Raw genomic sequence first — 18,116 nt, forward strand, 5'->3', positions numbered from 1 at the left:
TACCATAAGCCGTCTCCAACGTCATTTTAGAGAATTTGGCAGTATGTCCAACCGGCCTTACAAACGCAGACCACGTGTAACCACGCCAGCCCAGGACTTCCACATCCGGCTTCTTCACCTGCGGGATCATCTGAGACCAGCCACCCGGACAGCTGATGAAACTGAGGAGTATTTTTGTCTGTAATAAAGCCCTTTTGTGGGGAAAAACTTATTCTGATTGGCCCAGGCCCACCCATGGCTGCACCCCTGCCCAGTCATGTGAATTCCATAGATTAGGGCCTAATGAATTTATTTAAATTGACTGAATTCCTTATATGAACTGTAACTCAGTAAAATCTTTGAAATTGTTGCATGTTGCGTTTATATTTTTTGTTTAGTATATTATCATTATGTTATGTCTCTTGGTGAACATAGATACAGCACATACAGACCTACAACTCACTTTAATTATAAATTATTACAGAACAATGCACAGCAACACGTACAACAACATCCAAGCCAAGTTACCTACTTTTTGTGTGTATGTACTGTGTAATTGATAGATGCACACACACACACACACGCACATTACATGTTCATGTTTTTAAATGTATGTAACTTGTAAAGTACTTTGTCTGTAATGTAATGTGTCTGACCCCAGTAGGACTAGCAGTCGCCATTGGTGTCAGATAATGGGGATCCTAGTAAAAATTAAATAAAGCCTAATAAGAGCTAGGCATTAGTCAATTACAAGTCTCACAACACAGAAGACCAGACCAGATAAAATAAAACAATTAAAGTCTGGAGAGCAATTGAAGCCTGAAGTCCAAGCATTCAAGATGGATTATTGATATGCCCTTGAATTTACTATAGAAAGGCTTCAAAATTAATCTCAAAGTCAAACTGTTCATGAGTCGATGGACACCAGCAAATTCGATGTTCTGCATAAGAAATGTATGTATTTCTCAAACAGGTTGTTCTTCTATTTGACACCAAATGTAGTAGTATCATTTTGTAGCACAAAAAAGGGACTTGTTGATAAAAATGGGTTTTTTGCAGACTTAACATATTTAGCATTTCACATTGTACCATTTGCATCTAATAAAATGCTAACTTAGCATAAGAAAAGGGCACCTGATCACAAGTGCTGCATGCATTACTAGTCACTTTAGGAAGAGAGCATTCATTATCTCACTCCAATTACCTCCCCTTTTTCCAACTGGAGTGTTATATGAATCAAACTCCCTCAGTCCTACCATTTAATATCATGCACTGGATTCTTCAAAGTGATTATGAGCAGGCAGGCAAGTCTACTAAAACTGTATTTTTCTCCTATTATTTCCCTGGAAGTCATTGCTACCAGCCCCATAAGTCTCTCTCCTTATCCAGAGGTGGGTTGTATGGGTTTCCAGGAAATATGCATATTCGTTGTGGTATGGGATGATGCCAATCTGAAACTGAAGGCTATCAACAAGAAATCCCTTCAGCAACAGAAGTTTATGGAACAGTAGCAATGGAACACTCCTCACTGGAGTTGATGAGCACAGGAAGGAATAACAAGAGAAAACAGCCTTTGAGGGTGAACCCCTTCCACCCATTCAGGGCAGGTGTTTTAAGTGATAGCAAGACTCTTTTATTCCGGTACTTAATCTGGTTTCTGCCCAAGCCATGCCCTGGCACTGTGACAGCTTGCAAATGGCTTCACCTAATTGAACTCTAACAAGTTTCCTATCTAGATGCTAGACTCTTCTTTGTCCAAGGGACACACGATTACGGATCCCCATGTTATCAGATATTGTTGACTGACGTATGGGATCAGATTTTTTATTAACATGCTGTTCCTGATTCATATTATCCCCAAGCTCAGCAAACAACAAAACATTGTAATTTTGTATTCTATTTATGAGTGCAATACTGTTTTGTTCAATTGTAATACACGGATGTGTGACTTGGCAAATGGGCAGCCTCTAAAAACGTTCATTATGTCTGCACAATTTGAACATAACTGTCTGAGCGGGGGTTCAAAGAGGAGCCTGAGACGTTTGAATTTTGATGGATGTTGGTGTGAAATGCTTGAGCACAAAGTTACTTTAAACCTGATGCTGGGCAAAATATTGAGACAGGCCCCCTGCAGATTAAGATTCCAAAGAGGAAACAAATGTATCAAAGAGCCTCACAGAGATGTTTATATGATGGCTGCTCCCAATGATTAACAAAGACAGTGCTTACAACCATGAGAGGACTTAAATAATCTGTGTGAAAATATGGTCAATGTCCCAAATGGCACCCTATTCCCTATGGGCCCTGGTCAAAAGCAGTGTACTACATAGGGAATATGGTGCCATTTGGAACACAGCCTATAGTCCCCTGTAGCTCAGTTGGTAGAGCATGGCACTTGCAACGCCAGGGTTGTGGGTTTGTTTCCCACGGGGGGCCAGTATGAAAATGTATGCACTCACTAACTGTAAGTCGCTCTGGATAAGAGCGTCTGCTAAATGACTAAAATGTGAAATGTAATGTTCTTTGTTGAGAGCAGTGGTAAGCAGCGTAATCGTTGTTGTGTCGTTGGCTTTTGAAGAGGTATGTCTTATACAAAGGAGGCATATACTGTATCATTGGTAAGGATTTTCCCTCCCCAGTCTTTCTCAGTATCCAATTGTAAAATAAATTAGAAAACAACGGTGATGGTGAATATCATAGAACGCAAATGCTGACTTTCTGTTGACAAAGAACATTGTGTGATATAACTTTTTTCTGTGGTTTCGTGAGGTTGCATGTTTTCTACAAAAAGCACGTTCTCATTAATTTCACTGGGCATACAACATCAGTACAAGAACAGAAATATTTTATTTCAAATTGATTACACATTTTTAATGCAAGGCTCAAATGTATGTACACCAAAGCAATATTTACATTTGACATTTTAGTCATTTAGCAGACACTCTTATCCAGAGCGACTTACAGTTAGTGAGTGCATACATTTTCATTTTCTAATTAGAACTAGAGAACTAAACTGAAACTCTTATTTCAGAGTGGTGTGTGCATGTAGTTCAACTCTTAAAATCTATTTTATGCCTGACACATAAAACATAATTAATTGTATTACAGATCAGATCTCTTGGTAAACATACCCCCAGTAGATCTCAAATGGTAAAAAGTGAAATGCTGATTTGTTGTGATTTTCATGCTGTAAAGAGTGATGAAATTCAATGATGCTAGCTGTCCTTCATTTCACTAAAACAGCTCAACAACATGACTCAGCTTTAACTATGAACAGCTTCAAGATGATAACTTTTTAGTTTGATCATGGAACATCCAGATTTCAAAACATTGAAAGTCTGTCCTGAAAGGTTGGTTGGAAAGAATAGGAACACAGTCTTTTTTTCCTAGTTTAAAATCTACAGCTCTCACTCCTTTCTATGCCATCTTTAAAAGTGTCAATCTGTCGTGCTATTATGATCAAACATTTTCCTATTGTAAAAAAAACCTTCCAATGGGTCAACGTCATATAAAATCTCAGAAAAAAGCATTTGAAACATCATTTCATGCTGTTTCAAAAAGTGTTACCCATAGAAACGTGTTCATATTAATAGGTGTGTGCCGTGAGTTCTTACCTGAAAATGCGATCAGATGGTTGTTCTCCCATCACCAGATCAAAACCACGCTGGAAAATAGTGTAAGGCCAGGGTCTGGTGACAAATAAGAGCGGAGAGAGTTAGACTTATATTCAGTCAAAACCAGTAAGCTGGTTTCCGAGACAAGAATGAAATGACTGATTAAAGAAAGAAGCATGTTTTACTACTTTAAGTACAGTGTAACAATGAGTAATCACAACACGTTACACTGCAACACACAAGTAAAGTTTTTGTTTTTCTTCAGTTTTCCCAAAAATATTTATTATCTATTCTGCTCAAATAGTAAATACGTTTGGAATCTTTTCAGCACTGCATCTCCCGACAACATTTCAACCAATCCCAAAAAATGTGGCAGATCAAAAGTAGCGCTATGACAGATGCTGTGGGTAAACACACTGACAGAAAAATGTGTTCCTCAGTCGCCTGAGATGGAATGTGACTTAGGCTCGTGTCTATTTTCCCAAGCTGGGAGAGGAGAGGGGAAGAATGATGGAGATTAATAGACACAGGCAGCTTGGGGACTTGAATCTGCTACAGTGTGAGAGAAAATGTGACAAGGAGCTGCTGCCTCTCTGAGTAAGCTGTTACTATAGGCAAAAGAGCAGCTAAAACCTGATAACGGCCTCACGCCAGAGGGGCCAGTCATTAAACATTTAAATGACCCCTGTAGGCTTTCCCTGTCAAAGATTGACTGCACGTGAGAGAGAAATCACTTGGGGAGGGAGGGAGATAGGGAGGAAGAGAAATGTGTGACAAAATTCAGATGTACACTACCGGTCAAACGTTTTAGAACACCTACTCATTCAAGGGTTTTTCTTTATTTTTATTTTTTTTAAATTACATTGTAGAATAATAGTGAAGTCATCAAAACTATGAAAATACACATATGGAATCATTTAGTAACCAAAAAAGTGTTAAACAAATCTAAATATATTTTATATTTGAGATTCTTCAAATAGCCACCATTTGCCTTGATGACAGCTTTGCATACCCTTGGCATTCTATCAACCAGCTTCACCTGGAATGCTTTTCCAACAGTCCTGAAGGAGTTGCCACATATGCTGAGCACTTGTTGGCTGCTTTTCCTTCACTCTGCGGTCCAACTCATCCCAAACCATCTCAATTTGGTTGAGGTCGGGGGATTGTGGAGGCCAGGTAATCTGATGCAGCACTCCATCACTCTCCTTCTTGGTCAAATAGCCCTTACACAGCTTGGAGGTGTATTGGGTCATTGTTCTGTTGAAAAACAAATGATAGTCCCACTAAGCCCAAACCAGATGGGATGGCGTATTGCTGCCGAATGCTGTGGTAGCCATGCTGGTTAAGTGTGCCTTGAATTCTAAATAAATCACAGACAGTGTCACCAGCAAAGCACCCACACCATAACACCTCCTCCTCCATGCTTCACGTGGGAAATGCACATGCAGAGATCATCCGTTCACCCACACCACGTCTCACAAAGACACGGCGGTTGGAACCAAAAATCTCAAATTTGGACTCTAGACCAAAGGACAAATTTCCACCGGTCTAATGTCCATTGCTCGTGTTTCTTGGCCCAAGCAAGTCTCTTCTTCCTATTGGTGTCCTTTAGTAGTGGTTTCTTTGCAGCAATTCGACCATGAAGGCCTGATTCACACAGTCTCCTCTGAACAGTTGATGTTGAGATGTGTCTGTAATTGAACTCTGTGAAGAATTTAGTTGGGCTGCAATTTCTGAGGCTGGTAACTCTAATGAACTTATCCTCTGCAGCAGAGGTAACTCTGGGTCTTCCATTCCTGTGGCGGTGAAAGCCCGTTTCATCATAGCGCTTGATGGTCTTTGTGACTGCACTTGAAGAAACTTTAAAAGTTCTTGAAATGTTCTGTATTGACTGACCTTCATGTCTTAAAGTAATGATGGACTGTCATTTCTCTTTGCTTATTTGAGCTGTTCTTGCCATAATATGGACTTGGCCTTTTACCAAATAAGCCTATCTTCTGTATACCCCCCTACCTTGTCACAACACAGCTGATTGGCTCAAACGCATTAAGAAGGAAATAAATTCCACAAATTAACTTTTAACAAGGCACACCTGTTAATTGAAATGCATTCCAGGTGACTACCTGATGAAGCTGGTTGAGAGAATGCCAAGAGTGTGCAAAGCTGTCATCAAGGCAAAGGGTGGCTATTTGAAGAATCTCAAATATAAAATATATTTTGATTTGTTTAACACTTTTGTGGTTAGTACATAATTCCATATGAGTTATTTCATAGTTTTGATGTCTTCACTATTATTCTACAATGTAGAAAATAGTAAAAAATAAAGAAAAACCCTTGAATGAGAAGGTGTTCTAAAACCTTGACCGGCAGTGTATAGTGAAAAAAAACATATTAACATATCAGAACTGCGATGGCCCTATAGCAGCAGGCAGATTATTTTCAAGTGATATATATGGGTAATAAAGGTGGGTAGCATTCTGGAATTCTGGGAAGGATTTAAAACTTTCATCTGCTTGTACTCCACATCTCATGTTAGACCCAGCTATATTTTTCACAGTTCCTCTGTTTGACACAAAGCTATTTAACTAGGAGTCGGCATGTTAATATACACTGCTCAAAAAAATAAAGGGAACACTTAAACAACATATCCTAGATCTGAATGAATGAAATAATCTCATTAAATACTTTTTTCTTTACATAGTTGAATGTGCTGACAACAAAATCACACAAAAATGATCAATGGAAATCAAATTTATCAACCCATGGAGGTCTGGATTTGGAGTCACCCTCAAAATTAAAGTGGAAAACCACACTACAGGCTGATCCAACTTTGATGTAATGTCCGTAAAACAAGTCAAAATGAGGCTCAGTAGTGTGTGTGGCCTCCACGTGCCTGTATGACCTCCCTACATCGCCTGGGCATGCTCCTGATGAGGTGGCGGATGGTCTCCTGAGGGATCTCCTCCCAGACCTGGACTAAAGCATCCGCCAACTCCTGGACAGTCTGTGGTGCAACGTGGCGTTGGTGGATGGAGCGAGACATGATGTCCCAGATGTGCTCAATTGGATTCAGGTCTGGGGAACGGGCGGGCCAGTCCATAGCATCAATGCCTTCCTCTTGCAGGAACTGCTGACACACTCCAGCCACATGAGGTCTAGCATTGTCTTGCATTAGGAGGAACCCAGGGCCAACCGCACCAGCATATGGTCTCACAAGGGGTCTGAGGATCTCATCTCGGTACCTAATGGCAGACAGGCTACCTCTGGCGAGCACATGGAGGGCTGTGCGGCCCCCCAAAGAAATGCCACCCCACACCATGACTGACCCACCGCCAAACCGGTCATGTTGGAGGATGTTGCAGGCAGCAGAACGTTCTCCACGGCGTCTCCAGACTCTGTCACGTCTGTCACATGTGCTCAGTGTGAACCTGCTTTCATCTGTGAAGACCACAGGGCGCCAGTGGCGAATTTGCCAATCTTGGTGTGCTCTGGCAAATGCCAAACGTCCTGCACGGTTTTGGGCTGTAAGCACAACCCCCACCTGTGGACGTCGGGCCCTCATACCACCCTCATGGAGTCTGTTTCTGACCGTTTGAGCAGACACATGCACATTTGTGGCCTGCTGGAGGTCATTTTGCAGGGCTCTGGCAGTGCTCCTCCTGCTCCTCCTTGCACAAAGGTGGAGGTAGCGGTCCTGCTGCTGGGTTGTTTCCCTCCTACGGCCTCCTCCACATCTCCTGATGTACTGGCCTGTCTCCTGGTAGCGCCTCCATGCTCTGGACACTATGCTGACAGACACAGCAAACCTTCTTGCCACAGCTCGCATTGATGTGCCATCCTGGATGAGCTGCACTACCTGAGCCACTTGTGTGGGTTGTAGACTGCGTCTCATGCTACCACTAGAGTGAAAGCACTGCCAGCATTCAAAAGTGACCAAAACATCAGCCAGGACGCATAGGAACTGAGAAGTGGTCTGTGGTCACCACCTGCAGAACCACTTCTTTATTGGGGGTGTCTTGCTAATTGCCTATAATTTCCACCTGTTGTCTATTCCATTTGCACAACAGCATGTGAAATGTATTGTCAATCAGTGTTGCTTCCTAAGTGGACAGTTTGATTTCACAGAAGTGTGATTGACTTGGAGTTACATTGTGTTGTTTATTTTTTTGAGCAGTGTATTATCTAGCAGGCAGGACCATTAGAGGCCATATTGTCACTTACCCTTGATTTGGACCCCACTCGTTACGAATACAGAGATGCTTGTGGACAGGGTCCTTCATGTAGCCATCTAAGCAGAGACAGTCACCTGCAATGGAGTATAATAAAACAATGGCATTGTTAAAAAAATAAGTGATGTAACGACGCACTGAGATCCTCCTGGCGTGAGGCGAGTATTGTGTTTCCACTATCCCATAAACCCTATAAGCATACTGCTTAAACCCTGTAAGCGTACTGCCACAGAGCTGCAGGATCTGACACAGTCTGTTGCAGAGATATCCATTTACCTGTCTCCCTAATAGGAGATTACTTTCTACTTACCATCAGAATGAACAGACCAAGGCTGTGTTCCAAAATGGCACCCTTTATAGTGCACTACTATTCTTGCACTATAAAATAAATAGGGTGACATTGCGGACGCAGCCCAAGAACTGTGCAGCATGGCCAGCCAGGCTAGTTCCTCTCCAGCAGCCTCCTGATCAGTGCTGCTTATTACAGCCATTAGAAACAGGGGAGCTGCTATTTTCTGCTGATGCCTTCTGTCAGCACACAGGAGGAGGGATATCGCCCTAACCTGATTCAGCCAGATTGATGGGGATGCATCTTGAGAGCAGGGACTAGCTATTCTACCAATGACAGACATGCCCCAAATGTGTTGTACAGGGGATGGGGGAGGGGTGCTCCTGGTTCTCAAATGTTAGTGCAAAGGTTAACTGTCAGAGAATGCCAGGCTGAGGGTAATCATATCTAGTGTAGCTGAGCATTTATTGTACACAACTTGATGAATAACTTATATATTGAATAACTTATGATATATTGAATAACTTATGATATATTGAATAACTCATGGTGGGCCTAGCATGTAAACCAGCAGTTGTTTTAGGGGTTTAAACAAGTCTAAGCATCAGGTATTGTCACAACTCCCTCCGAAGCTGCCTCATCTCCTTGTTCGGGCAGGCTTCGGCGTTCGTCGTCACCAGTCTTCTAGCCACTGCCGCTCCTCTTTTCATCATTCCATTTGTTTTGTCTTGTTTTTCACACACACCTGGTACATATCCCCTCATCAGTCTCTGTATAATTATTCCCTCTGCTCCCCCATGTCTTTGTGTGTTATAGTTCCATGTGGAAGTGTCGCTAGCTCGTGTTGAGCATTATGTTACTTTTATCGCCGGGATATTCACCCGTGTGTTTTGTTTTCCCAGTACCCATTTAAGTCGCACTGTATTTGGTTTACACATTGCTGTGGACTGATGTATTGGCCCTATTCTATTCTATGTATAAACCCTATTCTATCATTCACACCTCCTGCGCCTAGCTCCGTCCTACTCACCTTGTTACAGAATAACACACCCAAACAGCATGGAGTCAGCAGGAGCGGGGAATATGCCTGGAGTCATTGAGCGGGTCTGGGAGCATTCCACCAGGTTAGCAAGCTTGGGCGAAGCAATGGATCGGGTTCTCCAGTCCATCCAGCGCCTGGAGAAGAGAGGATCCGACCCTGCGGAACCAGCTGAGCGACCGGATCCAGCCACCCACACACCAGCAACCAGGGGTATTCACCTGTCTCTACAGAGGGAATACGACAGGACAGCTGCCCGCTGCCAGGGTTTCCTCCTGCAGCTGGACGTCTACTTCAACACAATCAGCCCTGCTCCATCAGATTGGGAGAAGGTGTCCGCCCTCGTCTCCTGCCTCTCAGGGAAAGCCCTGGAGTGGGCCAACGCGGTCTGGACTGAAGGAGGAGACGCGTTTGACAGCTACGGAGAGTAGCGTCTGTTCCATCTGAGGCAGGGGACGAGGACCACGCAAGACTTTGCCCTGGAGTTTAGAACCCTAGCGGCTGGGTCCGGGTGGAACGAGCGGTCCCTCATCGACCATTTACGATGCAGCCTGCGTGAGGACGTCCGAAGGGAGCTAGCCTGCCGGGATACCCCTCTGACCTTCGACCAACTGGTGGACATGGCCATCCGGTAGGGCAACCTGCTGGCTTCGAGAGCACGTCCTGGAAGGGGCCTGGCCGTTTCACCCCGGCTCACGTTCCGATGGAGCTGGGTGGTGCAGCGTTCCGGGAGAACGACAGATCCAGTGTCACTCTTGTGGCAGAAGAAGACATTCTGCTGCATGATGTCGTCAGAGTCCTTCTGGTTCTGGAGGCGGTAAGCAGGGCACTCTCACGTCACCCCAGGTAGCACAAACCCACACTCGTTCAGAGCCCTCTGCTGCGCATTTAACCATCCACGTCAACTTCCCTGATTACACGGTAGTCCCCCAGTGTAAGGCACTGGTAGATTCAGGCGCAGCTGGGAACTTTATGGACAGGTCTTTAGCTCTTAGTCTACATATTACATTGGTTCCCCTGTCTATTTCATTGCCTGTCAAAGCACTTGACAATCAACCATTAGGGTCAGGTTTTGTTAGGGAGGTTACAGCACCAGTCACTATGATTATGCAGGAGACCCATGATGAGCAAATCACGTTTCATATTATTTAGTCCCTTGATTTCCCTGTTGTGTTGGGCCTTCCCTGGCTAGCACTACACGACCCCACCTTTTCATGGCTGCAGAGGGCTCTCACGGGGTGGTCGCGAGAGTGTCAGGTTAGGTGTCTAGCTGTTTCCGTTGGTGCGACAACAGTGGAAAGTCCAGACAATGCCTCCACCGCGCGCATTCCCCCCGAATACTTCGATTTGGCGCACGCCTTTTCCAAATTGCAGGCGACCAAATTACCACCCCATCGCTTCGGAGGATTGCGCGATAAACCTCCGGTTATGACGCTGTTCCGTCCAGGAGTCATGTATATCCCTTGTCACAGGCTGAAACAGAGGCTATGGAAACATACGTCTCCGAGTCCATGCGTCAGGGGTTCATACGTCCCTCCACTTCACCTGCCTCCTCAAGTTTATTTTTCGTGAAGAAGAAAGACGGGGTTCTGTGCCCTTGCATTGATTACCGTGCACTTAATAAAATTTAAATGGTATTATAGTTATCCTCTACCCCTAATTTCCTCTGTGATCGAATCAATGCATGGGGCACACTTCTTCACGAAATTAGATCTCAGGAGTGCGTACAACCTGGTGCGTGTCCGGGAAGGGGACGAATGGAAGACAGCATTTAGCACCACCACGGGGCATTATGAATACCTGGTGATGCCGTAAGGGTTGATGAATGCTCCATCAGTCTTCCAGTCCTTTGTGAACGAGGTGTTTCGGGACATATTTGGTCGCGGTGTGGTGGTCTACATCGATGACATCCTGGTGTATTCCGCTATGCGCGCCGAGCATGTGTCCCTGGTTCGCAGAGTGCTTGGGAGACTGTTGGTGAATGACCTGTATGCCAAGGCAGAAAAATGTCTGTTTTTCCAACAATCCGTCTCCTTCCTCGGATACCACATCACCACCTCAGGTGTGGAGATGGAGGGAGACCGCATTTCAGCCGTGCGTAATTGGCCAACTCCAACCACGGTTAAGGAGGTGCAGCGCTTCATTTGGCTTTGCCAATTACTATCGGAGGTTTATCCGGGGCTTTGGCAAGGTCGCTGTTAGGCCTACTGCTGATAGGTAGCTCTCTCTGCTCTCTCCCTCCCCTCTGTCTGTCCTTGATTGCAGGAGTGAAGTCTGGTGTGCGGGAGTCAGGGTTCCAGCTGCAGCTCATTCACCATATCACCTCAGCCTTTAAGACCCGGTCAAACTTACCACTCATCGTCAGATCATAGTCAAGACGACCATGTTAGTCTCGCTGCCGACTCAACCTGGTTATTTTTGCTCTTTGTGTTTTTGGTCTATTCTATTTACTTTTTCTCCTGTGCCACAGATATTTGGAACCTGACTCCTGCCTCCGCTTCACTCCTGCCACCACCACCCTGCTCTCCATTACCGGACCTCTCTTTTGGACTCACCACGGACACTAGGACATTACGGTACCACACCTGCCCTGATCTGGATCTGTTACCCTCCCTGTACCTGGACTTGCTCTTCCCATATATTTGGAAACCTGGACTTTGAACATTGTAAATAAACCTGTTAAAACTTCTCTGGCTTGGTGTACTTGTCTGCATTTGGGTTCTTATCCAGTTAAATCATAACAGTATGATCTGACCAACATGAACCCAGCAGACAGTAGCTCGGATACCACCCCAGAGTGCACTCAAATTTGGACTGCCATAGCCAATCAGGGCATTTTACTTGGCCAACATGATACCCTGTTTAAAACGATTGCTGAGGACAGTCAGGTGCTGCTTAATCAGGTTCAATTACTCTCCAATCAAGTATCTGCCCTTACTACCCCTTCAGCCCAGATCAGAGAGCCTTTTGTTCCTGCTCCAGAGCGCTATGACGGGAACATGGGAACCTGTGGCGATTTTTTGACTCAATGCTCGTTAGTGTTTGAACAACAGCCCCTCACCTACGCCTCAGAAAGAGCCCGTATTGCCTACCTTATCAACTCTACTAGCGGTTCCGCTCGTGCCTGGGGATCCGCGGTCTGGGAGAGTCAGTCGGACATTTGCAACGCTTACGTTGCCTTCACCACGGAGATGAGGAAGGTTTTGACCACCCCGTACGAGGCAAGGAGGCTGCGAAACGGCTGTTTTCTCTTCGGCAGGGGGCTCGTAGTGTGGCGGAGATGGCAGTGGAGTTTCGGACTTTAGCAGCAGTGAGTGGTTGGAATGACGAGGCATTACAAGGAGTGTTCATCAATGCTTTGTCTGAGACCTTAAAAGATGAATTGGTGTCATATGATGAATCGCCTACGCTGGATAATCTTATTTCACTCACTATCAGGTTGGATAATCGGATTCGGGAGCGCCGCCGGGAGAGGAGTGTTAGTTCCAAGCAACCTGTCTGTCATCAACAAACTCCTCCCTGCATCGTCCCTACGGAGAGAGCCGTGTCTTCCCCGAGTCGATACGAGGAGCACTGAACCCGAAGCCATGGAGGTGGGTCGGTGCACGGTTGTCCTCAGAGGAGCGTGCACGTCGTATTCAGGCTCGGGTCTGCCTGTATTGTGGAGAAGCTGGTCATTTCGTTCCTTCCTGCCCAGTTCGTCCGGGGAAAAGGGCCGGCTCATCATTAATGGGAGAAGTTTTGGTGAGCCGAGCAGCGGATTCTTCCTCTTCTCCCCGCATTCTGCTCCAGGCATCCCTCCAGTGGCAGTCCCAGAATTTCTCTGTTAGTGCGCTGATTGACTCTGGTGCCGACGAAAGCTTTTTGGATAGAGAGTGGGCTCAACAAATGGATTTGGAGACTGTTCCTATGGACTGTCCGCTGCAGGCTAAGGGTCTAAATGGACAATTGTTGACCCGCATTACCCATCAGACTGTTCCTGTTTGTCTTAGAGTGTCGGGAAATCATCAGGAGAACATTCAATTCCATATTATCGACTGCCCACAGACTCCCCCTGGTCCTTGGTATCCCCTGGCTCATAAAACACAATCCACACATTGATTGGGTGACAGGTAGCATTGTTTCATGGAGCACATTTTGTCATGTGAATTGTTTGTGTTCTGCTCAGACTCCTGCCAGTACTGTGCCTCAACCTCCACTGGAGTCCATGGATCTTTCTGCTGTTCCTGACGTGTATCATGACCTGGCATCCGTTTTCTGCAAACACAGAGCTACTTCTCTTCCTCCTCACCGGCCTTACGACTGCGCCATTGACCTCCAGCCAGGAGCCCCGCTCCCCCAGCAGTCGCCTGTACAATCTCTCCCGGCCGGAGACGGAGGCTATGGAGAACTACATTCGGGGACTCCTTGGCGGCAGGTATTATGCGTCCTTCCTCGTCACCTGTAGGAGCGGGATTCTTTTTTGTCGCTAAGAAGGATAAGACCCTCAGACCCTGTATTGATTACCGTGGACTTAACAACATCACCATTAAGAACAAGTATTCTCTGCCTTTGATTAATTCTGCTTTTCCCCTCCTTCATGGTGCTACCATCTTTACGAAACTGGATCTACGAAATGCGTATCACCTGGTGCGCATTCGTAAGGGTGATGAATGGAAGACTGCCTTCAACACACCCTTGGGACATTTTGAGTATCGGGTTATGCCTTTTGGGTTGTCTAATGCCCCTGCTGTTTTTCAGGCACTAGTCAATGATGTCCTTCGGGACATGTTGAATCGGTTTGTTTTTGTCTATCTGGATGATATCTTGATTTTCTCAGAGTCCTCCCAGGAACATGAACTGCATGTGCGCCAGGTGTTGCAAAGGTTGTTGGAGAACAAACTGTTTGTGAAGATGGAGAAATGTGAATTTCATGTGTCTGAGACCTCTTTTTGGGTTACATCATAGCTCAGGGGGAGCTGCGGATGGACCCAGCTAAGATCTCTGCTGTCACGGACTGGCCAGCTCCCTCTACCCGCAAAACAACTTCAACGATTCCTGGGGTTTGCGAACTTCTATAGGAGGTTCATCAAGGACTACAGCCGCATTGCGGCGCCACTCACCGCTCTCACCTCCATCTCACGACCGTTCGCTTGGAATGAAGGGGCCGAATCAGCGTTCGAAGAACTGAAACATCGCTCGCCTCGGCTCCCATTCTGATGCAGCCGGACCCCGACCGCCAGTTTGTCGTGGAGGTGGATGCATCCGACACTGGGGTAGGTGCAGTGTTGTCACAACGTTCTCCTGAAGATAACAAACTGCATCCCTGTGCTTTTCTCTCAAGGAAACTTTCTCAGGCAGAGAGGAATTATGATGTTGGAAATCGTGAACTGCTCGCCGTTAAGCTGGCTCTCGAGGAGTGGCGACATTGGTTGGAGGGGGGCGGAACAACCCTTCATCGTTTGGACGGATCATAAGAATCTGGCTTACCTCCAGTCAGCGAAGCAGCTCAACCCCCCGTCAAGCCAGGTGGGCACTATTTTTTGGGAGATTCAATTTTTCTCTGTCTTACCGTCCTGGGTCACGCAACGTCAAGCCTGACGCCCTGTCTCGTGTTCATTCGGCTGTTGATACTGGTAGTAACCCTGAACCCATTTTGCCTCCTACCTGCAGTATTGCAGTCATCACATGTGACATCGAGGGGATTGTTAGACAGGCTCAACATCATCAAGCTGACCCTGGGAGGGGTTCTCCTAACCGGATGTTTGTCCCTGAGTCTGCTCGCTCCCAGGTACTTCAGTGGGCTCACTCGTCTCCCCTTACCTGTCACCCTGGAGTTTCGCGGACCCTTGACTTTGTGCGACGGAAGTTCTGGTGGGCCACGATGGAGGCGGACACTCGAGCCTTCATTGCTGCTTGTACGGTATGTGCACGAAGTAAAAACTCCACCCAGGCCAGCGCTGGTCATCTACGACCTCTACCTATACCCAGCCGGCCCTGGTCGCATATCGCTATGGATTTTGTCACTGGACTTCCCCCCTCATCTGGTAAGACTGTCATTCTTACGGTGATTGATCGTTTTTCTAAGTTCGCTCATTTTTTGGCCCTACCTAAACTGCCCACTGCCAGAGAGACGGCTGATATTTTGGTTGAACATGTGTTCCGCTCTCATGGTCTACCCACGGATATTGTCTCTGACAGGGGTCCCCAGTTTGTCTCCCAGGTGTGGAAAGCTTTCTGTAAAGCTTTGGGCATTACATCCAGCCTGTCCTCTGGATATCACCCTCAGACCAACGGGCAAGCCGAGAGAGCGAACCAGGAGATGGAGACCGCTCTTCGCTGTGTCACTGGGTCTAACCCTGGGTCATGGAGCTCCATGCTCCCCTGGGTGGAATATGCTCATAACACCTTGACTAACGCTTCCTCTGGTTTGTCTCCTTTTCTGTGTGCTCTGGGTTATCAACCTCCCCTGTTCCCTTCCCAAGAGAGGGAACTTGCGGTACCCTCGGTGCAGTCCCACATGCGCCGCTGCTTCAAGGTCTGGAGGAAGGCCAGGGTAGCTCTGTCCCGAGCTTCGGGCGTACATGCAGAGGCAAGCCAACCGTCACCGGTCCCAGGCTCCCGGTTACTCTCCTGGTCAAGAGGTATGGCTGAAGTCACGGGACCTTCCATTGAAGGTGGAGTCTAAGAAGATGGCGCCTCGCTTTTATAGGACCGTTCAAGATACTGTCTATTGTTAATCCCCTGCGCGGTTAAGCTACAGCTTCCTGCCTCCCTACGGGTTCATTCCACCTTTCATGTTTCCCAGATTAAGCCTGTGTCGGTTAGCCCTTTGTGCCCGCCCTCTCGTCCCCCTCCTCCGCCCAAGATCGTGGGTGGGGGTCCGGTCTACACTGTCCGGCGACTTCTGGATGTTCGCCGCCGAGGTCGTGGTTTCCAGTACCTGGTGGATTGGGAGGGTTATGGTCCCGAGGAACGTTCCTGGGTGCCCAGGAGCTTCATTGTGGATCCTGATCTGGTCCGAGAGTTTCATAGGTTACATCCCGATAAACCCCGTCGGCCGCCAGGTGGCGTCCGTAGAGGGGGGTACTGTTAGGCCTACTGCTGATAGGTAGCTCTCTCTGCTCTCTCCCTCCCCTCTGTCTGTCCTTGATTGCAGGAGTGAAGTCTGGTGTGCGGGAGTCAGGGTTCCAGCTGCAGCTCATTCACCATATCACCTCAGCCTTTAAGACCCGGTCAAACTTACCACTCATCGTCAGATCATAGTCAAGACGACCATGTTAGTCTCGCTGCCGACTCAACCTGGTTATTTTTGCTCTTTGTGTTTTTGGTCTATTCTATTTACTTTTTCTCCTGTGCCACAGATATTTGGAACCTGACTCCTGCCTCCGCTTCACTCCTGCCACCACCACCCTGCTCTCCATTACCGGACCTCTCTTTTGGACTCACCACGGACACTAGGACATTACGGTACCACACCTGCCCTGATCTGGATCTGTTACCCTCCCTGTACCTGGACTTGCTCTTCCCATATATTTGGAAACCTGGACTTTGAACATTGTAAATAAACCTGTTAAAACTTCTCTGGCTTGGTGTACTTGTCTGCATTTGGGTTCTTATCCAGTTAAATCATAACAGTCGCAGCCCTCATCACCTCTATATTGAAGGGTGAGCTGTCCTGGCTCAGCTGGTCTGCTGAGGCTGACAGGGCTTTCAGTACCCTGATGGCTCTGTTCACCTCAGCTCCGGTACTGGTCCATCCCGATCCCTCATTGCCGTTCGCAGTGGAGGTGGATGCGTCCGAGGTAGGGGTAGGCGCTGTCCTATCCCAACGCTCGGGCACGCCACCCAAGCTCCACCCCTGTACCTTCTTCTCTAAGAAGCTCAGCCCGGCGGAGCAGAACTATGACGTTGGTGATCGGGAGCTGTTGGCTGTTGTCAGAGCCCTGACAGTGTGGAGGCACAGGCTCGAGTGGGCTTAACACCTTTTCCTTGTCTGGAATGACCACCGTAACCTGGAGTACATCCGGGCAGCGAGGAGGCTGAACCCTCGCCAGGCCAGGTGGGCCTTGTTCTTCACCCGGTTTGATTTCACGCTGTCCTATATACCAGGCACTAAGAACGTGAAGGCAGACGCACTGTCACGGCTGTACGACACATAGGAGAGGCCCATTGATAACACCCCCATACTCCCGGCCTCCTGCATTGTGACGCCGGTGGTGTGGGCGGTGGACGCAGACATAGAGCGGGTGTTACGCACAGAGCCATCTCCACCTCAGTGCCCAGCTGGGCTTCGGTACGTGCCGTCTAGTGTCCGTGGTCGTCTTATCTATTGGGCACACACGTCCCCCTCCTATGGTCACCCAGGCAATTGGCCGTATAGTGCGCTGCCTTACCAGGAAGTACTAGTGGCCTACCTTGGCTAAGGACTTGAGGGTGTATGTCTCAACCTGCTCGGTGTGCGCACAGAGTAAAGCACATAGGCACCTTCCAGCGGGTAAGTTACAGCCCTTACCAGTTCCACAACGGCCATGGTCCCACTTTTTTAACACCACCATCCTGGTCGTTGTGGACCGTTTTTCTAAAGCCTGCCGCCTCCTTCCTCTGCCCGGTCTCCCCACGGCCCTGCAAACTGTGGAAGCCCTTATTACTCACGTCTTCCGGCACTACGGGGTGCCAGAGGACATAGTGTCTGACCGGGGTCCCCAGTTTACGTCTAGGGTCTGGAAAGCGTTCATGGAACGTCTGGGGGTCTCGGTCAGCCTGACCTCTGGGTTTCCACCCCGAATCTAATGGGCAGGTGGAACGGGTGAATCAGGATGTGGGTAGGTTTCTGCGGTCCTACTGCCAGGACCGGCCGGGGGAGTGGTCGGTGTTCTTGCCATGGGTCGAATATGCCCAGAAATCTCTCCGCCACTCCTCCACTAACATGTCACTATTTCAATGTGTTTTAGGGTATCATCTGGTCCTGGCACCGTGGCATCAGA

The 18,116-nt window shown here is 47.4% G+C and overlaps 1 protein-coding gene across 10 annotated transcripts in view; it reads right to left on the reverse strand.

Moving 5' to 3' along the window:
- Nucleotides 1–18,116, reverse strand: part of LOC121580909 (astrotactin-1) — a 263,865-nt gene that overhangs the window by 167,794 nt on the left and 77,955 nt on the right. For all 10 annotated transcript variants that reach the window (XM_041896090.2, XM_041896089.2, XM_041896086.2 and 7 more), the window contains 2 exons: nt 7,815–7,899; nt 3,594–3,668 (listed from right to left, as the gene is read on the reverse strand). In XM_041896090.2, the coding sequence (XP_041752024.1) occupies nt 3,594–3,668; nt 7,815–7,899 (160 nt within the window). The remainder of the gene's footprint in view (nt 1–3,593; nt 3,669–7,814; nt 7,900–18,116) is intronic.

Source organism: Coregonus clupeaformis, chromosome 14 (assembly GCF_020615455.1).
Source record: "Coregonus clupeaformis isolate EN_2021a chromosome 14, ASM2061545v1, whole genome shotgun sequence".
Lineage (NCBI taxonomy): Eukaryota > Metazoa > Chordata > Actinopteri > Salmoniformes > Salmonidae > Coregonus > Coregonus clupeaformis.